Source organism: Papio anubis, chromosome 11 (assembly GCF_008728515.1).
Source record: "Papio anubis isolate 15944 chromosome 11, Panubis1.0, whole genome shotgun sequence".
NCBI lineage: Eukaryota > Metazoa > Chordata > Mammalia > Primates > Cercopithecidae > Papio > Papio anubis.
The window spans coordinates 103,385,652-103,409,733 of NC_044986.1; the positions used below are offsets into that span (position 1 = coordinate 103,385,652).

A 24,082-nucleotide genomic window follows, 5' to 3' on the forward strand; every position below is an offset into this window, starting at 1 on the left:
ATACAAAAAGTTTATCCAGACTTTGGTGGGTGCACACTGCAGTCCCAGCTGCAGGGCCAGCCTGGGCAGCACAGTGAAAACCATCTCTACTTAGAAATACAAAAAAGTTTAATAAGACGGTGGTGCACACCTGTAGTCCCAAGCTGGGGTCACAGGGTGGCAGAATCACCGGGTTAGGAAGTGGAGCCTGCAGTGAGCTGTGATTGCACCTGCATCCCAAGCACAGGTGACTGGCCGAGACGTATCTCAAGGGAAAGAAATTAAAATAAAGGGTATGAGCTCACATTTATTTTAATGTTTAATATTAGAAGTGTTTTGAGTCTTTACTTCGAAATTCGGTGATGTTTTTGTGACCAGAAAGAAAGCTGTAGGAACTTAACTCTTTTTTATGTCAGCCTATGGCAAATTTGGTTTTGTTATATGGTGTTTTGCTTAAGGTGACAGTTTCCAAGAACCTATTCAGTGAGGACTGGAGGGCTGTGTCCGAGTAAATACATAGCACAGAATGACGACTGCAGGGACGATACGGGGGCAGCAGGGTTTTAGACATACTTGGAATGGCAGCTTCCTGAGGTAGGCCAGGTATTCTCAGCATAATAAGGGCTACATTTAGGTGTATCTGGAGGAAGACGGTGAAGATTTCCATGGACGGTCAGTGCACTGGAAAACAGGCAGGGATGGCAAGGACCATAGTGATGGATCGGAAGAAGGTGCACTTTAGGGCATGATTCTCCTGGTTAAGCCAATGGCTCTCAATGAGGGTCCCAGGGTGCTGCCCCGGGCACGGAGTGGGTTGGCAGTGACAGCCCAGCCTATTAGGTGGGAGTCTCCCTCTTGAATGATTCCAGGAGGCCCATATCGAGGGTCTGAAAGGCCAGACCGTTAATGGCACAAAGGTATTAAGTTCATTTCAGGGACTGACCCGGCAACGTGCCCCGGTCCTTCCCCTCGGTGCTGGGAAGCCCTAGTCTCCCTGTAGCATTTCACACCTGGCTGGGTCTCCTGACTCGTGGCGTGGGTGAGCGCGTGAGCCTCCCTCCTTCAGCTGATCGACACCTGGGGGCTCCTCTGCCCAACCTCCTCACTCTGTCCACCCTGTCCTCTACCTCCTCGGGGAGCAGCAGGGGACGCCCGGCCGGGGTCCCCAGGTTCCCCGCTCGCAACCCGCGGCCTCCTCCGCGGGCCAGGAGCGAACGCCCGGAGCTCGCCCGCGCACAGGCGGCGGTCCGGCTGCAGCGAAGCCGGGGCGGGAGGGCACAGCCTAACGGTCCGGCTGCCGCGCCCCGCGCCCCGCACCCAGTGCCCCGCCCGCGGCGCCGCATCCACCTCCCGCCCGCCCGCCCCCTGCGTCATGACGCCGGCGCCCAACGCGGAAGCCGCTCGCGGCGCGCCGGGTCCAGCCGCGGGCTGAGCGCGGAGCCGCGGCGGGCGCGGGGTACGGGCCGGGGCGCGAGCCGAGCACCAGCCTGCCAGGGCCAGGCGGGCAAGACAAACCGAGAGCAGGGCCAGGCGCGCCGGCAGCGGCGGCAGGCGGAGGCAGGCGCAACGCCGCCGGGGCTTGCCGCCGGGGGGATCACGGCGCTGCAGCCGGGCCGGGGTGTAGAGAGGGCGGGTCCAGCCTCAGGAGCCTGCGGCGTGGGAGGGGACATAGGAGGCGGCCATGGCGACCCCTGGCAACCAAGGGTCCTCCGTCCTGGCGAGCAAGACCAAGACCAAGAAGAAGCATTTCGTAGCGCAGAAAGTGAAGCTGTTTCGGGCCAGCGACCCGCTGCTCAGCGTCCTGATGTGGGGAGTAAACCACTCGGTAAGGGCTCGGCTGCGGCGCGCGGTCCCCTTCCTCCTCCTCCTCCTCTTCCTCCTCGTTCCCCTCCTCCTCCGGCTGCAGCTGCTGCGGGGCGGGGAGCCGGAGCCAGCCCCGGCCCTCCGGCTGTTCGCCTGCCTCGGAGCCCCCAGCCCCGCGGCGTCTGACCCCAGCCCTCCAGGCCGCCCAGGCACCACTTGCGTCCCCTTTAGATCTAGGGCCAGGTGCGGGACGGGGGTCCCGTGTGCATGTGGGTCTCACGGTGGGTGCCAGTGCCGCCCCCAGTCCGCCCGCCCGCGAGTCGGTCCGCGCTGCCTGGGAGGTGGGAAGTTTGTGCGGGGCATGGCGCCGCCTCGGCTGTCAGCCCGGGCGGGAGCAGCTGGGGGCCGGGTCCCGGCGACCGCTGCCCGGTGTGGGGGCGGCGCGGCGCCCGCGTCCTCCGCCGGCGGGCAGGTGTACCTGTCCCGGGCTGGGCGCGTGCGAACCTCCCACTGGGACACTGGGGCGAGGATACCGGAGCGCGAGCAGATTTGGGGCAGCAGCTTTAGTGCTTAGGTCCTTTCTTTTTCCTTTAAAGGCAATATTACTGGGCACAAGTCGGCTTTTTGGCAAAGCAGCAGCCGATGTAAATATGGCTCTGGCGTCGGGCGGCATCCCTGCGCTTCTCCCGCATCGCCCTTGGCGGGGAGTCTTCCTCCCTTCGTCGCCTCCCCCCACTTTGAGGAGTCGGGCAGAAGTCGCCTACTGCGGAAGGGCGGCCGGGGCAGGGACAGCAGGCGGGGGTCCCGGAGGGCGCGGGCGGAGGGGGTCCCGAGTTGGGCGCAGCCGCTGTGTTGGGTGTGGGAAAGGCTAGAGAAGAACGCGTGGAAAGGTTAGCGTCACGCACAGTGGGGTTGGAGGATGCGCCGCTGCGGGCTATGCGGACTGCGGTTTGAGGGTCTGAAATAGCCTCCTGCTGATCTGACAGCGAGAAACTCCTGCAGTTTTAATCCACTTAGATAGGATCAGGAAACATGATCGGAGCTGTTGGCTCAGCCAGGAAAGTTTAAATGAGCTGTGAATTTTGACCATGACCTTAGTAACTGCAGTCACTTAGTATCTGGGGAAAAGTGTAAGTCCGCTTTCCCTGCTTTTAATTTCGATGGATGTCTATATGTCCTTTTCAGCGTAGTGGAAATGACAGAAAACCATGCTGGCTTTTTGAAAAAAAACACACTCTCAATGTAGTGAAGTTGTTTAAAATGCCTAAAAGCATCGTTTTTGTATTTTTCTTCCCCAAGCTGCGTAGGGGGAAGGGCGAAACAGTATCAGGATCGATCGTGTTTGCATGGTGTGAGTGTTTTTGAAGAAGTTGAGAAATGATTATTTTTATCCAGCTTAATGACTGATTCACTGAAGTTCATTGTAACTTCCTGACAACTTCTTTAGCTATTTGGGACTGTAAGTTGTTACAAGAGCATGCATTACTGCACCAAAAACTCCTCTCTCAAGTTTTATTACAGAAAATGAAATGCAGTTTTTCCTAGGTAATACGTTTACAATGTAGAGTTACGTATAATTTTGTTAAGCTTTTTTATTCTTTACGTTATTAGTTTTTGGGTCTCTTATTACTAGAATAGAAACTTATAATTAAAAAAAGGACGAATACTGTAGTGCTTACTCATATCATATTACTCATGTGCCTTTATCTCCTTTGGAGTTCTGGTGTTTTGGTCAGGAGAATGTTTCTGTCTCGGGGTTTAATTTAGTAAGGTGGTGTCAACAATATGCTGCCGAAAGAGAGTGTGCTTTCTGGGAACTCGTCTGAATTCCAGTTTGCCTTTAAAAATATTGTAATTGTGTATGTTTTACTGTAAAAACTTATGTTGCTACCTTACATTTATGAATTGCTACATTTGTTTTAGAGTTTCTTGCTAATTGGAAATATTTAACTAAAGTGCTTCGCAGTATATGACTTGTAAATAGTGCATTTGGTGTTATTTTTCTTTTGCTCTCAAGAGAAGTTAGCGATTCTAAGTATCCACAACCAGAGGAGTGAAGTTTCCATTTCATATAAATGTAAGCATGTTACTCACTCAACAGATATATATTGGGCACATACAGTGTTAGCTACTATGGGAAGGATTGCTAAAACACCTCTAATATTTTTCTCCAAATATCTTTATTTTGAGGGCTCTGAGTTGACATAAGAAAGGTCTGTTTCACAGCCTTCTTTTTCAAAATGTCTATTTTCTTTAGTATATTATTTTTGAAAAAAGAATGGAGGTGTAATATAAACATGAAATCTAAGCACTTAGATGCTGTGTATTTCTGGTTTGATTTCATTTTAGGTGACAGTGTCTGATATTAGGTAAATGTGTTACTAAGGTTTTATATGACCTTCTGTGCACCAAAGTTTATAGTATAATGTGAGAATAAATAACGTCAGCAGTCTTAAGAACAAACAAGCATGGTGTTGTATATGAGCATCTTCCGCGTCCTGTGGTAAAACGTTCATTGGATCTGCGCTTTAAATTTTTCTTAAACTCTAACTGTTGACCTTGGGCATGTTAAGGTCAGGTTTTGGCATCAGTGTTTGCACCTGTGAACTGAGGTTGTTTGGATGATTTCCAAGTCTAACTCAAGAGTCTGTGTTTTCAGTCTACTAGGTGCACAGTGTTATACTAGGATTTGTAGAATACTATACATAAAAGTTGTCTTACTATTATAACCTTCCAAATGCAGCAGCATTCAGGGAATTTTCAAGACCTGGACTAGAGGAGAAGGAAATCTATGGTGATTTTAAGAGACTGCGAACTAAGAGTTTGTTATATTGAATGTAGCTGAACTGCATTGCAGTCTATTAAGCCAAAGTCGATTTGATTGAAACATAACAACTTGCAATTAAGGTGAAAATGTTCAAGTCCATTGAGGTGGTAATGAAAATCTTGATTTGGGCAATGTTCATCGTCAGGAGTAAGCCTGCCATTGTGTGGTTAATTTGATATGTTACTGCTTTCTAACTTAAAATACCCATCAGTGAATGGATCAGTGCCAATTTTTAAGTATTTTAAGCAGAGAATATAACTGAATACATAAAGGAAAAGACTGAAGGCAGTTTTGTCTTGTTACATTTAGAATTAAACTGAAAATGATCAAGCAGTAAGCGTCTTAAGATGATATTTTAATAGTATGGGGAGCATGTTGAATGATATGAGCCAAGACTTATTTCAAATAGATATTCTAAAAGATTTTTATCCACAGTGAAATGTGAGCCTTTTAGAAATTAGTATTTTAAAACCTATTTAAATATCCAAAGGAAAACATCCGTATAGAAAAATCTTAAAGCACATAAAACTTGTTTAAAATATATACTATTTAGAAGTAGCTAAGTATTGATGTTAGAGGCTTTTGGTTTAAAGCTGTAGAAGTTCAAATGAGCTTTGGCAAAAATGTCAGGTATTGAGGGGTTTGGGGGGCCTATCACAGTAGAAGGAAAGGCTGGTTATGGAACCATGTGAAGAGCTGGGTGCCTGAGTGTGTGGGTGTGTGAGTGCGTGGGACTTTTCTGTACCCTTTGGCTCAGTTCTCCTTCATAGCTGGCTGGTTCCTCCACAGAGCAGGGAATGAACGGTTCCTGTATTTCATATTTTGTCATTTCTGCTCTCCAAAAAGGGCTTCCTGTCTCTAATTCAGTTATAAAAATACCATGGAAGGATTCCATTTGGGATTGGTCTGGCTTTGGTCATTTGTGGCCATCCCTTGGACTAAACAGTTATAAAAACATGGCAGTGCTTGCCTGTTGGCGTTGGGGAAAGAACAGTCCCCAGAGAGGGGAAAGGGCCTGCCAGGCAGTGTCAGGCAGGTCTCTGTCCTAGTAATAGAGCTGGATGGTTCTGGACATCCGTGGGTCCTTACTGTGGGGATCTGTGAGGGCCAGCCTGAGGAACACCGTGTGCTGTGTTGTGTGTGGACTGGAGAATGCATGGTGTCTTTGGTGGAGCATCAGTGGCTTTGATTGTATTCTCCGCAGGCTCTGGTTTTTGGAATAAAGACCATATTATTGGATGCATCATATTTTTTTTTTTTTTTTTTTAGGTTCATGGGTTTTTATTTGGGCACTGAAAGAAGATAAGGAAACTAAGTTTTAAAGTGATGTGAGTGACTGTGAAATGACTTTGACTGAATAGGACATAATAAGGCAATTACATTAAAATTAAAATTAGACATTAGATGAAATTCTTGAGTGGAACCCAGCTACCATTCATTCAAGAACTAGTCTCCTCAGACTATTTTTTTGTTCTTTTTAATCTTCAGAGGAAAGAAACACACCAAGCAGACATACAGAAAGTTTATTAGGGAAGTCATTTTGTACTCCCTAAAACTTGGGATTATGACCAGAGAACAGAATACATTTTCCTCTCCATTTGTCAGATACTTTAGAGTGAACTCTAAGTATTTATAGTTAGTACTTAGTGTCACTTAGTACTTAGAGTTACTAAACTTCAGTACTCAGAATGATGCCCATGTCAGGTCAATAATTTCTATTTCCAGGGTATCCTGATCTGCTGTGCCTTTAGAAAGGTTGCCGGCAATAATTATAATAAACCACCAAAATCTTCTTTAAGTTGATTAGAAAATGCAGTCAACCAGAGTAATTAATTCTGCCAGCATAGCCTTCGAAATACAAATTTTGGAATTGAAGGGAATTGGTACAATTTGGCAAAAGTGGTTTGTGGTTGGACAGATGAGGTTCAAATGCTAACTTTGGCATTGATGGGCTTGAGCAGGTGATTTAGTCACTTGAGCCTCAATTTTTACATTCTTAAAATGGAGATAATGATTATGATTCACAGGGTTGAGGGTTAAATGAGATACTGTATTTAAGGCTTAGCACTGTAATTAGCACATCATAAGGATTCGGTAAATGATGCCTAAAAGTAATAAAGTTCAAATGCAGTTTGGATGGTGATATGTTAAAAGAACCAGATCCCTGTTTCTCAAAATTTAAGGTGCATATCAATCACTTGGGGACTTAAAAAAAAAAAAAAAAAAGTCTGCTGAATTTGCTGCTGGGCAAGTGGCTCATGCCTATAATCCTAGCCATGCATTGGGAGGCTGAGGCAGGAGGATCACTTGAGGCCAAGATTTTGAGACCAGCCTGGGCAGCATAGCAAGACCCTGTCTCTACAAAAAAATGTAAAAACTTAGATGGGCATGGTGGCACACACCTGTAGCCTGAATTCCTCAGGAGGCTGAGGTGGGAGGATCATCTCAGTCCAGGAGGTCCAGGCTGCAGGGAGCCATGGTTGTACAGTGTACTCTAGCTTGGGTGACAGATGGAGGCTCCAACTAAATAAGAAACAATACAAATTAAAATGCAGAGTCTAATTCAGCAGATCCAGTGAGGGTGCTGCCTGAGACTGCATTTATCGTACTCTCTGGTGGTGCTGATGCTGCAGGTCCATAGGCTACGTAGCAGTGGAAGGAAGAACTTTGCCACTAAGGATCCCTCCCCCCAGCCCCAACTGTATGTGATGGGCCCTTAGAAGAATGGTGGCCCCATGATAGATTAGAAAATTTGGGAGAAGAAATTGTAGGTTGGAAAGGGAGACAAGCAATTTAGATTCAAGAATGTGGAATTGCAGGTGGTGGTGGGTGGATCCTGCAGTGACACTACCATGTGCGATGCTGGAAAGGTGTGATTGGAGCTTGGGAGCCACTAGGGCTGGGATAGACCATTGAGACCTGCGTGTACAGAATTGGTAAGTCAGATCTCCACCAGAGGAGCGGGGAACTGGGGACACTTGGCTTTGAGGGAAGGACCGAGGAAGAAGAAACAGGAAGAGGAAACAGAGGTGGGCAGAATTAGATGCTCCCAAGTGCTTGAGAGTCATGGCTGTGCTTGTGCTAAAGTGATTGGGGTTGGGGGCGGGTGTGAAAGCTTAAAGACTTAAAGAGCGAATGAGTGGAAGTAGAGGCAACTCCTCTTTTTTGGAAAGTAAGTAGAAGGAAGGTGAAAGATGCCATTTTGTTAGGAATACCTGGGTAGTTTCCTTGACTCCTCTCTTTGTTTCCTTCTCACTTCTGTCACTCCTAACCAGATTTGTTTCCCTCTTTCCTCGACTGATATTGAAACCCCCTAGCTTATTTCCCTGTATCTGCCTTTATCCTTATTTCTTTTCGTTTTTATACCAGGGACTCCTATGGCAGTCCAGTGAAGGCCATAGACTCCTTTTCAGAATGAGGCTTTTAAAGGAATAAATGAAAATACAAAGGATATGTCCTACCAAGTTCAAGGATCCCTTTAATTCTATCCATGGACCACTTGGGAGTTCGTGGGACCCCATTAAGAACCCTTGCAAGAATAAGATGGGGATAGTGTGGGGTGAGAAAGTGGGGGGAGCACGCAGCAGCCAGGAAGAATACTCTGGGGGGAACACGCATGGGCTGAATTGATTACCGCCTTGGTCACAGTGCCTAGTACTTGAGATTCACAGCTGTTCCCTTAGCCACTGAGCTGTGCTGCCTGGGCCAAGCTCAGGAGTCATTCATTGCTTTGAGTTCTTTTATTTTCTTAATTTTAAGAGCTGTTCTTGGATGGACAGAGCATTAGCTGTTAACACGGGAGAAAACTACTTGAAAAACTATATTTCCCTTTATAGAAAGAAACTCATTGTTAATGTTCAGAGCATGTAGGGTGAGAACCAATACATAATTTGTTTATGAAAAATGTTGTAGGGAGTTTTAAAACAGTAACTTACCTGCAGCTAAGCTTTGCAATTCTAAATGTTTATCGTTTTTCAGCTTCCTGGGCACAGTGATTAAGAGCTGTGGAGTCAGTGTTCGGTTGGCTATGTGACCTTGAACAAGTTATTTTGCCTCTCAGTTCCTTGTTTATAAAAGAAGGTAATAACAGTACCTACTTTGGAAGTTTGTTATATGGATTAAATAAATTTATACCTGTAAGATGCCTAAATAGTTGCTGGCACATGGTAAGTTCTTAATATGCTAGCTGTCATTATTACTATTCTTTAAAATAGAGACAGGGTCTTGTTATGTTGGCCAGGCTGGTCTCAAATTTCTGGCCTCAAGCAATCCTCTCACCTCGGCCTCCCGAAGTGCTGAGATTAGAGGCTTGAGCTACCATGCCTATGCTATTTTTTTTTTAATGTTTTAAATGCTGAGATGTAGCAAATTATCAGATTGTATGCTAAATCAGTGGTTACTTTATCCTGTTTCGTAGTAGAACATCACCATTGTACTTGGCATCCTTGTGTATTTTTGAGTTATGAATTATCATTTTAGAGTTATCCTTGTGCCCTTGCTTTACTTTCTGTATCTATTTTGTTATGTTCTTTCTTGTATTTTTCACACTTCCACTAGCGATTAGGTTCTTTGAAGTGTCAGAAATCTAATTCACATTCATTAGTTGCAAGTTGTGTCAGCTATTGGCTTGATATTTCACCTTGTCTTTAAATATGGAGACACTGCAAGATGCTTCAGATGCAAAATGAATATATTGTGGACCTTGCCCTCAAATTGTGCATAACTACAGGGGACACAGACATAAAGTAAATATATGTATAAGTAACTACAGTGTCTAGAATGCTGGGGGTGGAGGGTATTGAATAGACTGTGCCGAACATTGAGCAAAGGCATGAAGTCGGTGAAGGGTTTAGACAGGAGGCAATTTGGGAGAAGAGCATTTCAGGCAGAGGGGTCAGCTGGTGCAAAGGCCCTGAGGCTGGTGCTTGCTTGGCCTGTTACAGCAACTGCAGGAAAGCTGGCATGGCTGGAGCACAGCAAGAGGCGGGGATATAGTGGTTGGAGATGGGGCCAAGGTGCTAACCAGGACTGGATCATGATTACTTCTGCCTGGGGGACTTGGAGAAGCCTTGAGAGGAGGTAACAATGCGGAGGACCTTGAAGATTAAATAGAATCTCCCAGCTGCAGAAGATGGGTGATAGGGTTCAGCTGTGTCCCCACTCAAATCTAATCTTGAATTGTACCCATAACCCCCAGGTGTTGTAGGTGGATCAGCTGGAGATAATTGAATCATGGGGCCGGTTTTCCCCAGCCTATTCTCGTGATAGTGAGTTCTCACGAGACCTGGTGGCTTTAAATAGGGGGCTTCCCCTTCTGCCATGATCGTAAGTTTCTTGAGGTCTCCCCAGCCCTGCAGAACTGAGTCAGTTAAACCTCTTTCCTTTGTAAAGTACCCAGTCTTAGGAATGTCTTCATAGCAGCGTGAGAACAGACTAATACAGTGGGGAAAGGCATATGCAGCCGAGGGTCTGACAGCCGGCAAAACCAAGCAGCGTGGAGAATGTAAGTAGTTGGCTTTGGCTGTGGCCACAGTGGCAGTACCCAGGAACATGTTACAGATGCAGAGCTTGGGCCTCTGCAGACCTAGTGGAGCAGAATGTACATTTTAACAAGACACAGTGATTGTCAGCATATTTAAGTCTGAGAAACACCCATCAGGGTAAATCTTTGGTTTCAAGCCCTGAGGTTCCTTAGATGTGCCTCAGGGCCTGGTGGGAGGGGACTGAGCAGGTGAGGGAATTTAGTCCTACCTCAGTTTCCTCCAGAACAGCCTTGTTTTTGTCCTGTCCTTTTTTTTTTTTTTTAACTGGGGCACAGAATATAATATGTAAAGAGGTTAAAAAAGGTCCTGCAGCCAAGAAAATTGAAAACCACAGAGGAACATAATGGGAATGTCAGGAGATGGTTGAAAGAGTAGTTTGTTTGAAGCCACCTTTGAAGGACCAAGTGGTTGATGTTTGCCAGAGAAAAGTCAGCAGTTCTGACCAGGGTTACTTTAAAATTTGCCACAAATCTCAAATGACACTCGACCCGGAAGAGTTACTGCCTCCTTTAATATGTTCTGTACTCTCTGAAGTCATTTCTTCCTTGTCCCCTCTCCTTCAACTTCCACCTAGTGTCCTGTCCACCCGTCCTCCCTTCAGCATATAACCTCATTTAGAAAGCATTGATTGAACAAATAGAAGCCATCAGCTTTTGCTCTTCCCACCATCCCATTTAAATTTTGGACAGCTGAGTCTGTCAGTCTACAGCCATGCTGGAGGGGCTGCCCTGCCTGGTTTGGTAGCTGCTAGCCACATATGGCAATTTAAATTTCAGCTAATAAAACTTAAAATTCAGTTTCCCATATCAAGTGCTCACTAGCCACATGTGGTTAGTGGTTGCTGGATTGAATAGTGCAGAGAGAGACGATTCCCACCATTGCAGTACCTTCCACTGACATGGCTCACCGCTCTGGGGCCTCCCATCTTGAAAGCAGAATAAACTACAACAACAGAAGCTCTCCTTCACCCTTAGTCTCGCATTGTAGTGTCTTCTCAGGTTTTCTGTTCCTTTTTTTTTTTTCCTTGATGAGGTCTTGCTTTTTGGCCTGGGCTGGAGTGCATGGTGTGGTCACAGCTCACTGCTGCCTCAAACTCCTGGTCTCAAGCAGTCCTGCTTCAGATTACCTAAGTGCTGGGATTACAGGTGTTAGCAACCACACCTGCCCTGTTCCTTTTCATAGCAGGAGTGAAAGGCCTTGTCTACAGGTGAGGTCTCCTGTTTCTGTGCAGACACCCTACCCGCCAACCCTCAACTTACCTGCCATGGTCTCCTTAACTTACTCCAATCCAGCTTTCACCTGCAGCACACCAAGGAAACTGCTCAACTCAGCATCGCTGGCGGTGCTCACGTTTTTAAATGCAAGGGGCTCCTTTTTTCTGCTTCTTGTCGTCCTTCTGCTTCACCAGCCACTCCTTAGGCACAGGCTCCTCCTCTTTTGCTCTGTCTGGAAACGCTGGAATGCCCCAGGCCTCTGTCCAGGATCATCTTCTACAATTACATTTACTTTACCTACATGGCTTTTTTTTTTTTTTTAACCGTTTTACAGTGATGATTGAGAAATGTTTAACTTCAGCTCTAACTTTCCTCTCGGGCTCTGTATTCAGTTTCTCACCGGGTATCTTCACATGAATACCTAATAGACATCTCAGATGTCCCAGGCAGGCCTCTTGATTTCCTCCCTGCACTCTGCCTCATCCCCCGTCATAACCTAAACTGGCCTCTTCCCATCTCAGAAAATGGACCACCATAGACCCAGGAGCTCCAGCTTAAACGTAGGGACTAACCTTGATTATGCTTTTTTCTCCCCACTCCTTCCCCACATCCCATTTTCAAGTCCTGAATCCGCATGCTTGTGTCTGTTTGAATCCTCTTCTCAGGAGCACTGTGGTAGCCTCGTGTTTGGTCTCCCGGCGTTCAGTTTTGCCGTTTCAGTCCGCCTTCTCTGCAGCAGTGGCAGAGGAATCTTGCTGAACTGTAGATAAGTTCATGTCATGTCCTTAGTTAAACCTTCCAAAGGCTTTACATTGCATTTAGAATAAAATCCAAACCTTTTCTGACCTGCATGATCTTACTGGCCTGGGCCCCATTTTCCTCCTTGCCCTCATCCCATGACACCCTCTTCATGATTCCCATGTTCCAGCCACCCTGCGCTTTTTCTGTTCCTAAAGGCAAGCTCAGAGCGGCCACAGTTCTTCAGTCTTCATTTTTCTCTTTGTTGGAATGTTTTTCCCTCTTTTATTTATTTTATTTTTTTGATACAGGGTCTTGCTCTGTTACCCGGGCTGGAGTGCAGTGGCGCGGCCATAGCTCACTGCAGCCTTGAACTACTGGGCTCCAGCATTCCTCTTGCCTCAGCCTCCTAAATAGCTGGGACTACAGGTGTGCACCACCATGCCTGGATAATTTTTAAAAATTTTTCTAAGAGATGGGGGTCTCGCTATGTTGCCCAGACTGGTCCTGAACTCCTGGCCTCAAGTAATCCTCCTGCCTCAGCCTCCCAAGGTGCTGAGATTACAGGCATGAATCACCATGCCCAGCCTTCCCTCAGATCTTTGGAAGGTTAGCTACTATTAGTTATTTTAGTCTCTTAGCTAAGGGGCTGCCTTCTCAGGTGGCCTCTCTGACCTCCTGAGCTAAGGGAGCCCCTCCACTATCATACTGTTATTTTCTCTGTGACACTTAACACTATTTGAAACTGAGTTGTGTACATTTTTATTGCTTATCTCCTTCAACTACAACAGGAAATTTCCTGGCAACTGAGACTTTTCTTACTTACTAGCTGTATCCCTACATCTGAAACAGTGTGTTTAGGTAGTAGGCGCTCAGTACATATTGTTGAATGAATGAGGGGGGCTGGGATTCTAAACCATAGACCATTAGTTCTCAGGTGGTGTACCATGAGGCCTCCCATATTCAATTTTCATCAACGTGTAGAGTACTTTTGTTATAATCAAGCGTAGAGCATTTTAGAGCATTTTGCTGAGCGGGTTGTGCAATGCATTAGAGTGGGGGAAAACTTGCTGCAAATTGGTGATAAGAGGTATGGGGTAACTGCAAGCCAGTGCCAAAGAAAGAGGTTATGTTTACAGCAGCATGCAAGAACTGTGTCTTGTGAACATGACGGAGAAGGTTCAGAAAGTAAACAGCTCCTCTCAAACAGTGTCAGATGTTGAAAGGGCGCCAAGTGAATTGCGTGAAGACTATGAATGCATTTCTAAGTAATCTGAGATATTATTATGTAGAAGAGTGTGCTGCAGTGCTGTTACTGACTTGTTCTTTTAATGGCTTCAGACATGCTTCTCGAAATACTAGTATGCAGAAGTGTGCCATAAGTTAAAGATTCCATAAACATTGTAAGAATAGTGATAATGTCAATATCTCAGGCCTCTGTGGGTCTTTTTCTATTGTGTATTGTTTCTGCTGGTTCTTCTTCATGGTGCCTTGTTGCCGTTTATCTTTGGTTCATTTTGGCTCTTAGCTGCTCACTTCCCTTGGATAGTTATTCAGGGAGCATTCTTCAAGTCTTAGGATAAAGACGTATCCTTCCAGAGGAATTGTTTGTTTTTGCCACATGTCTAGGGGTACTGGAGACCAAGACCATTTGAAACTAAATTCACAGCTTGGAATTTTTTGGAACTCATGATGATGTAAAATTGAGCTGCAGTCCCTGGGGTGGAATGATTTTATTTTTGGTAGACCCATTGTAGCCTTATGGAGAAAAGGTTTCCTATTAGACTTCATACCTTGGGTGGGCCCTAGGCTTTGTCTTCTGTTCCTGTCAACCCATGAGACCATCAAAGCCTTTAGAGCCAAAGTGGCTTCCATGACTAATTACTCTTCCTGCTTCCAGTTTTCACTAAGATCTTGGCAGGCCATCTTCTCTCCTCCCTCTTCCAACTCTTTGATGCCTTCAAGAAGATGTTTAAGTAAATGTTTTATTCAAGACGTTTACTTATTTTCAGTGCAGAGCTGACCTGAATAACCCTATCAGCAGAAATGCAAATCGACCTCAAAGTTTCAAAAGAGGGAAGCCAACAGTAAATGAGACAGTGAGAAGCCAAAGCATGGTGGCGCTTCTGCGGCCTTCCAGGGATGGATCCGTGAAGGGAGTCAGTGGGACAGGAGGTGGGACTGCAAGAAGGAAGGATGCCATTGCTGTCTTCCAGAGGTGATGGGAACCTGAGCTTGGGCAGGGGTAACAGACAACCAACAGACATTGTTGCCTTTTTTGTTTCTAAGGATAACCAGGTATAGATGTGGTAGAAGCTGTGTTGTGTAAGTGGCCCATAGCCTAAAAGGTTTGAAGATACTGCTCTAAACAAGCAGACAAAGGATGTGCTTAGAGATACTTCAGGTGGAATCAGCTGGATTTGGTGACTGTGTTAGGTAACAGATAGGAAGGAATTGACAGTGACTCACCTAGGTCAGTTTCTTACCATTCACACTCTCCATTACATTACTGTTATTTTGGGGCTGTTAGCTCCTGGCGAGGTACCCGGTCCCCCTTGCCACGACTGGGATTGTACACACAGATACTGTGAGACAGCAGAGGATTAATGAACTACTCTGGGAGAGTTAGTGGTAGGCTCTTGAAATTCTTCAGGAATTGAGTTAGAATTAGCGTGATGGATGGAGAAGCTGGAGAAAACACGTTACAGGCAGAGTAATGCATACAGAAGCATAAAGGGTAGGTGGCATTTCCAGGGAACGGCCAAACCCTTCTTCAGGTGCCACTATACTTCTCTCCTTCTGATTTTATGGTTTTATTCGTGTCCATTCTTATGGAGGTGTTCTTATTTACATTACTTTTGTTTGCGTTAGTGTCTCTAGGCTTGGTCATTTAGGCTTAGAAACATATTTGCAAGTTGCTAGGCACGCTAATTCAGAGCTTAGTTTATTTGTAGTTGTAATAAATAAGCCTTGCTTTTGTTTTTTCAACTTGGACTTTGAGGAAGGTGTTTGATATTAGTCAACCCGAGAGTGACCTCTATAGCATTCCACATGACCTGCGCAAAGGCTGCAGGTGGTGGGGGCAGGCGGGGGCTGACATCAGTATTGCCACCTGCACACCATAGCAAGGGGCTGCATTAGCGGGAGACAGGCACCCTTTTTGTGAGTCGTCCGCAGAGGAGGCTCATTTTCTGATGTGCACAGAGGTGCCTGTGTGCTAGCAGCTGCCCCGCTTTGCCCTGCTTTTCTTGGATCATGCATCCAAAATTTCTCATGTCATATTCCCAAGCACTGGTGTCTTTGGAGGAGCTTTCAGGTGGTGTTGAGGCTGGACAGAAGAAAAGAAAGTGGGGTTTAAAAAGTCCCCTTACACATTTGAATCTGCTTTAGAAAATGTACCACTTTGCAGTCTTTGCTGCTGCTACATACATGCTTCTATAATGCAGATTCACTTGTATGAGACTGGCGTATCGGGAATGTGGCATAGGATGTAGGAATTGGTCCGTATGCAGTTTTCCTTGAGTACACCACTGCCTCCAAGTATCAGCAGCTAGGTGCAAAGTACACTAATACAGTCCAAGGCAGCAAGCCAGACTGGGAAACAGGACTGCATACCTTGCTGTTGCATCCGTTTTCTTCCTCCTGACTCCAGCAGCTGGCTGCTCGATCTTGGAAGTACTCATTTCAGGGTTCTCTCCCATCTTTGGACATTTTCTCCTAGTCTGTGTGACTTAGAAGCCTGGTTACTCCTTATATTCCTTCCCTAGTGATCCTCACCTTTCTATTTCTAAAGTCCATTATATATCTATTAGAAATTACACTAAAATATTGTTTATTTTTCTGTTTTTAGGATTTTTATTTTTAAGCATTCTGGTGATAGAGTTTCATAGTCTTTATGTGGTCTGCCTAAAATCTGGATTTTAGTGTGTATGCAGAACTTAGAAATTTTTCAGAAATACATATGTTGCATTACAATAAAAGTGTTTGTATTTACAATGTATTTTGAACAACTATATGCCCAGGCTGGAAGTTTCCCAAAGAAAGGTGTAATCATTGTTGTTTTTTGTTTGTTTGTTTGTTTCCAAGGGTAACCAGGTATAGATGTGGAAGAAGCTGTGTTGTCTAAGTGGCCCATAGCCTAAAAGTTTTGAAGACACTGCTCTAAACAAGCAGAACATTAATTTCTTTGTCGGCTCTTTGAGTTTTCTTACTAATCCTCCTCTGGCCTGACCATGTGTCCCTCCTAAGTTGCGCACATTCCCAGGTATCTAGTGTGTTAGGATGTCTCCCTGCGCTACTCAGCAGCTACCTTTTTCAGCATTGGCCTTAGCTTGCTTCTGTGTCCAGGAACAGGAACAGAAGTTTTCTTCTCAGCTGTCCCCTGTCTCTCTCAGACCAAGTCCACAGGCTTTTACTACATTAGGCCTTGGAGTACATTTCCTGTAGAATCAAAGGGCCAACTTACAAATGAATGTTTGGAACACAACCCATTCATAAATTAGGTTCTGCCTGCACCCAGATGGAAAGTTAAATGCTTTGGCATCAGAAGAACTGTTGGGAAACAGATATTGTTTCTGAAAGTATGATAAATCCATAAGGCACTTGCTTTTTTGGCACATTGCGCCAAAGTAGGAGGACAGGAGCAAATTTTAGGGACATTAAAAAAAATAGGTTAGGAGAAGCTAATCTTTTTGTCTAATTCCCTTTCTCTTGCAGTTCTGGCATCAGATACTCACAAATTTAACACATGCCAATGAATATTTGAGCCAGGAAATAGCCAATAGTGAATATTTTTATTATGTGTTATATAAAGTTTCATCTTATGCTTATTTAGGTGAATTTGAAATATGATTTCAGTGGAATTTAAGTTCTAATAAGTACAGATAATATAGCATATTTTCTGAAAAACTTGAAACACACACACAAATATAAAAAATTACCATAGCCATTCTGTGAAGAAGCAACCAGTGTTAATGTTTTAATGTGCTTCTTTCCAATATCTTTTTTAAAAATCTCATTGAGACTATTCTGACTATTTCATCTTACTATGTATTCACAGTGATTTTAACTTTTTGATCACTGCTTAATAATTAGGTTGATGCAAAAGTGTGGTTCTTGCCATTACTTTCAGTGGCAAAAACTGCTATTACTTTTGCACCAACCTAAATAGTTAATGAAGTTTAATAGTCCAAACATTGGTCCCAGTATTTTGCCACCATAAATAATGTTGCTGTCAGCATCTCCCTGTATGAAACTTTCTTATTTGGGATGATTTCCTTAGAACAGATTCTCTTTTTGGAGAATTTACTTGGTCAAAGGGTATGAATATTTTAAGGCTCTTAGTACATGTTGCCAATTTACTTTCAAAAAGGGTTATACCAGATTATAACCCTAGCAGTGTGGCTAAGAGCTGCTTTCCCACATCTTATGCTTTCAGGTTTCTAAGTTGAACAGCAAAGATTAGAACAAAAAGATATCCTTTTTTTCCATATCCTTTTAACCCACTGAAATCTCTTTATAGGGATTTTCAGCAGTTTGACCAAAGATGTACGCACACGGGCAGTGTGGGAGTATCAGGTCTGAGGTTGGAGGATGGCTCCCACATAGGCTGCCTGGCCCAAGTCTGCCCTCTCAAAAGAGCTGCTTTCAACTGACCCACTTCTCCCAGTTTTTCTTCATCGAACTCTAGGCAGAGAGTGCCTGGATCCCGGAAGCAGGTCACCGTCCACTGTCTATGGTTGGTTAATTTCTGCTGGCCACAGCCCACGTGATTTATATTAAACCCAATCCAATAACATTTAATGGCAGGCAGAGTTCTTCCCATGTGAGTAGACTAGTCAGGAATTTGCAGTTCGTTATTCAGTCTGACTGCTTAACGTTGGACTCAACCTATGGATGATTCACATGAACCACTTCAGAAAATGTAATGTGACATCTGCTAGAGTCCATAATTACAGTATATGGACAGTATATGTGTATGTGTTTTTAATTAAAAATTTTTTTGAGATGCAGTTTGCTCTGTTACCCAGGCTGGAGTACAGTGGTGTGAATCATAGCTCACTGCAACCTCGAACTCCTGGGTACAAGTGATTCTCCTGCCTCAGCCTCCTGGAATAGCTGGGACTATAGTTGTGTGCCACCGTGCCCAGCTAATTTTTAAAAACAAATTTTCGTAGAGGTGGGGGTCTTGCTATGTTGCCTAGGATAGTCTCAAACTCCTGGGCTCAAGTGATCTTTCTGCCTTGGCCTCCCAAAGTGTTGGGATTTCAGGCATGAGCCACCACACCCAGCCTTGCTTTTTAAATGTTGGATGTTACCATCCCTCTACTGTGGTCCTATAGTTTGGCTTGAAGCTTGATTCTGTGTGCTGGCCACTCTGTCCAGCATTATGTAGTAGAAATAATGCCGGTCACTTGTGCTGACCTCACAAACATTCTGAAGCCTGGCAAGGAAGGTATGGAAGCTCAAAGCTTTGCTGCATAACTGTAAGTACTCAGGCTTCTTTCCATTTAGATAGCAAGACACTCAGAAAGGAAAAGAAATGCAATTTTAATTTTTAACTCTTTTACTTAACATACAAAGTCGACTTTCTTTCTTTTTTTTTTTTTTTTAAGCTGAAGGAAATGAACTCCAGAGAACACTGAAGAAAAGTGAAGGAAAAAAGCAGGGCTCTTAGAAAGAAAGGAAAGGTCATGCTTATAAACTGTAGCCGTCTAGATACACTGTTATTTCCACTTTATGTGGATGTATTTTATTGTGACAGTGCTAACTACAGTTGCCAATTTTCAGGAGGCCTAAATTACTGACTATTTTAGATGAATTCAGGCTTTAAAATTAGCCTTGGGATAATATATTTCTTTTAAAATGGAACCTTAATTGATCCTTATTTTTTAAAGCTTGAATTAAGTAGAAAATTAAGGGTCTTTTGTAAAAGATAATATATATTTAACTTGGATGATTACCTAATAGAGAATTATTCTTTGTTCTAGTATTTTAAAATATTAAATGTTTGACACAAAAACAGACCATTCTGAATAGGCTTTGGGAAGTAGGTGACTTTTCAGTATGAATAAACTATATGTAATTTTTCATTAACTTCAAAATAAGAACTTTACAAATTATGGATATAAATTTTTATGCCCTATTTTAAGAAACTACCCTTTTTTTCTTTTGTGAAAAATGTCTGCAAGATTGAAAAAAGCTTCCATATAGAGGAATATATTGAATGAAATGAATTGTGTTCCACTTAACCAGAGTGGCCAAAGGCTATTTCAAAACAAATTTATTCCCATTTCTGAACCTTCAGAACAAGAGACCACTTAAGGATTCATTTCAATTTGGTAATTTATAAGAAGATAAGACTCTTCTGATGGCATGTAGAATGGTCCTAAAGTAATTGGCTCAGCTAGAAACACACTTATAACTGTTGGGCATGTCAGCTGAGGAGAGACCCTTATAACCTGTGTTTCCTACAAAAATCAAACAAACAAAAAAAACCAGTTCTTTTGTGAAAGTAAAGAAGTTGATGGGCTAAATAAAATATGTTACCATATGTTGAAATATTCCCTAGTTGTTACACACGTTGGCTGAGATTGTTGTGCTGATCTGGCCACATGACTGATAATGTTGAGTGGGAACATAGCCAGTGTGCCTTTAAAATATTACGTCCCTCTGAGGAGGGATTACAGATGATTTTTTTGCTTTCTACACACTTTTTATAGGTTTCTTACAAAAATATTGAGCATGCAGTCTTCTTATAATTAGGGAAAAAACTCAAGACATGTTCTAAGGTGAGATGGGTGGTGGGAAGAAATCTGTATACAGTCAGCCCTCTGTATCCAAGGCTTCTGAATCTTCAGATTCAACCAACCACAGGTTGAAACTATTAAAGGAAAAAAATAAAAAATGTATAAGTAAAAGCACCAATACAGTAAAACAGCTACTTACTGTGACCATTACATTGTGTTATGTACTTATACATGGACTAGAGATGATATAGAGTATATGGGAGGATGCATGCAGGTTTTACACAAATAATATTTTGTATTAGGGACTTGAGCATCTGCGGAGTTGGTATCCTGGGGGGTCCTGGAACCAATACCCCAAAGATACCTTGAGAAGACTATATGTTGAATTCAGTGAGGCAGAAATGACTTGTACATTTTGGTTTGTGAAATAAAATATTCTCTTGATATAGGGGATTTTTTTTCTCTGTGTAGCCATCCTAGGAAATCCCTTGATTAAAAGAAATATTGATTGTACTGGGAGAAACAAATAATAAATAATTCTAAAAGTTGTCACTTTTGTGAGTTTGGGAAAAACAAGGATAAACTGCAGTGATTACCACTAATTTACCTACAGGTATCCCAGTTTTTGCATCTTAACAGTGAAAAAATCTGAGCATGTGCTCTCAATATACAAATTTTTTTAAATAAGTTTTCCTCTGTGTACTACTGAATTATTTTGTCTTATATGCAGAAATTTTAACAGGATGCACTGAAAGTAAATATTAGTAACTAAAACTTGTTAAAAATTATTGGTATCATTAAAAATTATCATTAGTGTGTAGTGGATTTTATTTTTTCAAATGAAGGTTGTGTGGATGAGTTTGTATCACTGGTTTTAAAAATGATGAATATTTTATGATAAAGCAGTTTGAAAGTCTGGTCCCATATTCATTTGGCTATTTGGTTTTAATAGCTCAAAAAGTTACCTACAAAGGTATACTGATCCAGTGCATTGTTGGCTGTGCTTACTAACTGGTGATTCTCATTTTCACATTGTCTGCCAGTTAGATAAAAATTTTGATTAAAATTTTTCTGGCAAATTTCTATTTTTGTGGATAGCACTAAGTTCTCATAAAATGTGTTCCAGTTTATATTAAGGATAAAGAAGGTTGAAAATAAAAAACGTTTTACATGTATTGAAAATTTTAAAACAGATGAGAAATATTTTCTAAGTTGTTTGTACAAAAGATACAAAAGCACATCTCTTTTCAAAATACTTTCTCTGTAGTCTGAGTTTCTTTTCAAAAAAGCGGTTATTTTCTAGCACTTCTTAAAACCTCATTTTTACCTTGAAGGGACTGATTAAGGTCATTGAAAAAACATCTGCCAGGTCTTACTGACAGCCACTTGCGATCAGAGTAGGTCAGGAAATTTGGAGCAAATTGTATTTATGTAAGGGAAAAATGTGTTAATCATTCTTAAAACAATTCTTCTATGTGTTTTGCCCACGAGAGAACTGTAACACCTCTGTATGTTACAAAACATTTTTGGGGTCATGCCCCACCTCACTACTGAAAGGTTTTGTTTTTTATACTGCATAGATGGTATCCCTACGTGAATAAATTGAACAGATGACAGAGGGGCCCACTGCCACATCTTGAGTTATTTAAGTGGCATGTGACATCTAACCTATGAACCTAAATAAGGGCTGTCAGTGTTGGTAAAAGCTGCATTTCTTAGCTTTTAAGGTAAAATTAAGTGTAAGTAGACATTCTGACAGTTTCTTCTTGCACTCAGTGGATTGTCTTGCTTACCCCTCCCCCATACACATCACTTAGATTTTCAGGTACGGTAACCCTTCAGTATCCCTGGGGCATTGGTACTAGGATCCTGCAGACACCAAAATCCTCAGATTCTCAAGGCCTGCAGTCACCCCTGTGGCACCCGGGGATATGAAAAGGTAGTCCTCCGTATCCACGGGCTCTGCATCCAGCCAGTACTGTATTTTTGAATCGCCTTTGCTTGAATCCGAGGGCTCCGCATACTCAAATAAGGGGTGTAAATGAATTAGAGAGTGACTCTGGACTTAACACCTTTTTTATCAGGCTCTCTGCATTTCTTGGCTTCCCTTAAAAAAAATCATAAAGCATCAGAACCAGATGGTAGTTGTGATTTTTTTTTCCCCTAATCCGTTCATGTTGTAGATGAGAAAGCTGAGACAGTGAAATAAAGAAACAGTGCTCAGTGATAGAGCGAGGACCAGAATTATGTCTCCCCACTCAGCACCAGGCTGGGTATGTGTGTTAAGGTCATCTGTGGGTAGTGTATTGATGACTAAGCTCCCCAGATGGGAACTAGTGGAGATCTGTTGATATCTAACTTCCTAAAAACTAATTTCTCTCTCAGATCTCTCGGCTCTGTTCTTTTGTTTCCCAAACATATGGCCTTGAAATCATCTTCAGTTTTTGTCTTTTTGCTTTCTACTTATAGACACATGCTTTGTCTAGCTATTACTGAAACGTGAAGAATACTCACAAATAGATTCTCATTTCCTGAGAAATTGCCTTCTAAGTGAATCAAGATGCCATGTAGAATCACTCTTGGACTGTTTTTAGTGATGAAGGTGAAATCCTTGTATGTGTTACTCTCCAAAAGCCTTAAAAGTTTAAACAAGAATGCATAGGTAAAATAAAGCAAAATGCAGTCAGTTAAAAAAAAAATCCAGTTGTAAAGACGGGGAGAGAAAAACACATTTAACCATAAAATTTTTCACAGTCCTGGTTAAGGAAACTGACATTGGAACTTGAAACTTAGGTCTGAATTTCTTAGTAACCATGACAAATCTGTGATCTAACTATCCTGGTCTAATGAGAGGACAAATACTGGTTTATTTTCACTCCCTGATTCTAAGGAAAACTTATGACCCCAATCAATTAAAATAGGACTAAAATTAATGGATATACAGAACTATTTGTTATTGAGTCTCATGAAAGCCATGGGAAAATGGGACACACACCCAGAGTGAGGTAGCCCAGAGGTACGGCTTTCTCCCAGCCCGGCTGTAAACAGAGATCAGCCTTGAATAGATGATTCCTTCAAGAACATTTTCCAGTCCAACTCGGTGAAAAATTGAGATCTCTACTGAGTGCCTAAAGGACATGTTTTGTGCATTGTTGACTGAAAGCAGATTCGTATACCATAGTTACCTTTGCATGTAGGTAGTAAAGACCTTGTACCATAGGGTCAAATGAGAACCTGACTTGTGGTCTTGTAGGAAGGGCTGCTCCATCTCTAAGGGAAGGCCATAGGTGGGGCCTAGATATTTCTGAGAAAACATTTGACGGTAGTACTCTATTGAAGCCCTGAATTCTAAGCTACAGAGCAGAAAAGACGATGTCTAGGAAAAGAGACACCAAGTGCCTACCCCTTTCACGGAAGAATCTAGATGCAGCTACTGTAATATATTTATTTAGAATCACATCCCACCCTGCCCTGGTTCTCAAATAATCTAGTGTGGATTTTAGACAATGTTCTGTTGTCTAAGACAGGGATCCCCAACTCCTGTTCCACGGATGGACCATTAGTGGTCCATGGCCTGTTAGGAACTGGGCCACGCAGCAGGAGGTGAGCAGCAGGCAAAAAATCAAAGCTTCATCTGTATTTACAGCCGCTCCATTACTCACATTACCACCTGAGCTCTGCCTCCTGTCAAATCAGTGGCAGCATTAGATTCTCATAGGAGCACAAACCCTATTGTGAACTGCATGCGAACGATCTATGTTACTCACTCCTTATGAGAATCGAATACCTGATGATCTGTCACTGTCTCCCGTCACACCCAGGTGGGACCATCTAGTTGCAGGAAAACAAGCTCAGGGCTCCCACTGATTCTATATATTATTGAGTTGTATAATTATCTCATTATATATTACAGTGTAATAATAGAAATAAACTGCACAATAAGTGTAATAGTCTTGAATCGTCCCAAAACCATCCCCACACCACCCCAGTCCCTGGAAAAATTGTCTTCTACAAAACCAGTCCCTGGTGCCTGAAAGGTTGGGGACTGATGGTCTATAAGATGGTTTTCTATTACACAGTCCAGACTAACAATGACAAGAAATTTAGAATCTCAACTATTGTTCTGTTTCCAGCAGTTCTTCCTATTCGGTAACGATGAGAAACATATTTTTAAGAAGGCTTATTTTTGGGAAGTTAGAACTGTGTTGTTTAAGGTGTGCTCCTGAGAGC

The 24,082-nt window shown here is 43.1% G+C and overlaps 1 protein-coding gene across 6 annotated transcripts in view; it reads left to right on the forward strand.

Annotated features, from left to right (window-relative positions):
• The first annotated feature begins 1,403 nt into the window (after positions 1 to 1,403).
• Positions 1,404 to 24,082, forward strand: part of PIP4K2A (phosphatidylinositol-5-phosphate 4-kinase type 2 alpha) — a 177,498-nt gene continuing 154,819 nt past the window's right edge. For 3 of the 6 annotated variants that reach the window (XM_021943110.2, XM_021943112.2, XM_009214087.4), the window contains exon 1: positions 1,510 to 1,804. In XM_021943110.2, coding sequence (XP_021798802.2) covers positions 1,661 to 1,804 — 144 coding nt within the window. In that variant the 5' untranslated portion in view covers positions 1,510 to 1,660. Of the gene's footprint in view, positions 1,805 to 24,082 lie in introns of all 6 variants that reach the window. The other 3 variants (XR_002524201.2, XM_021943114.2, XM_003903459.3) reach the window with 2 other exon arrangements.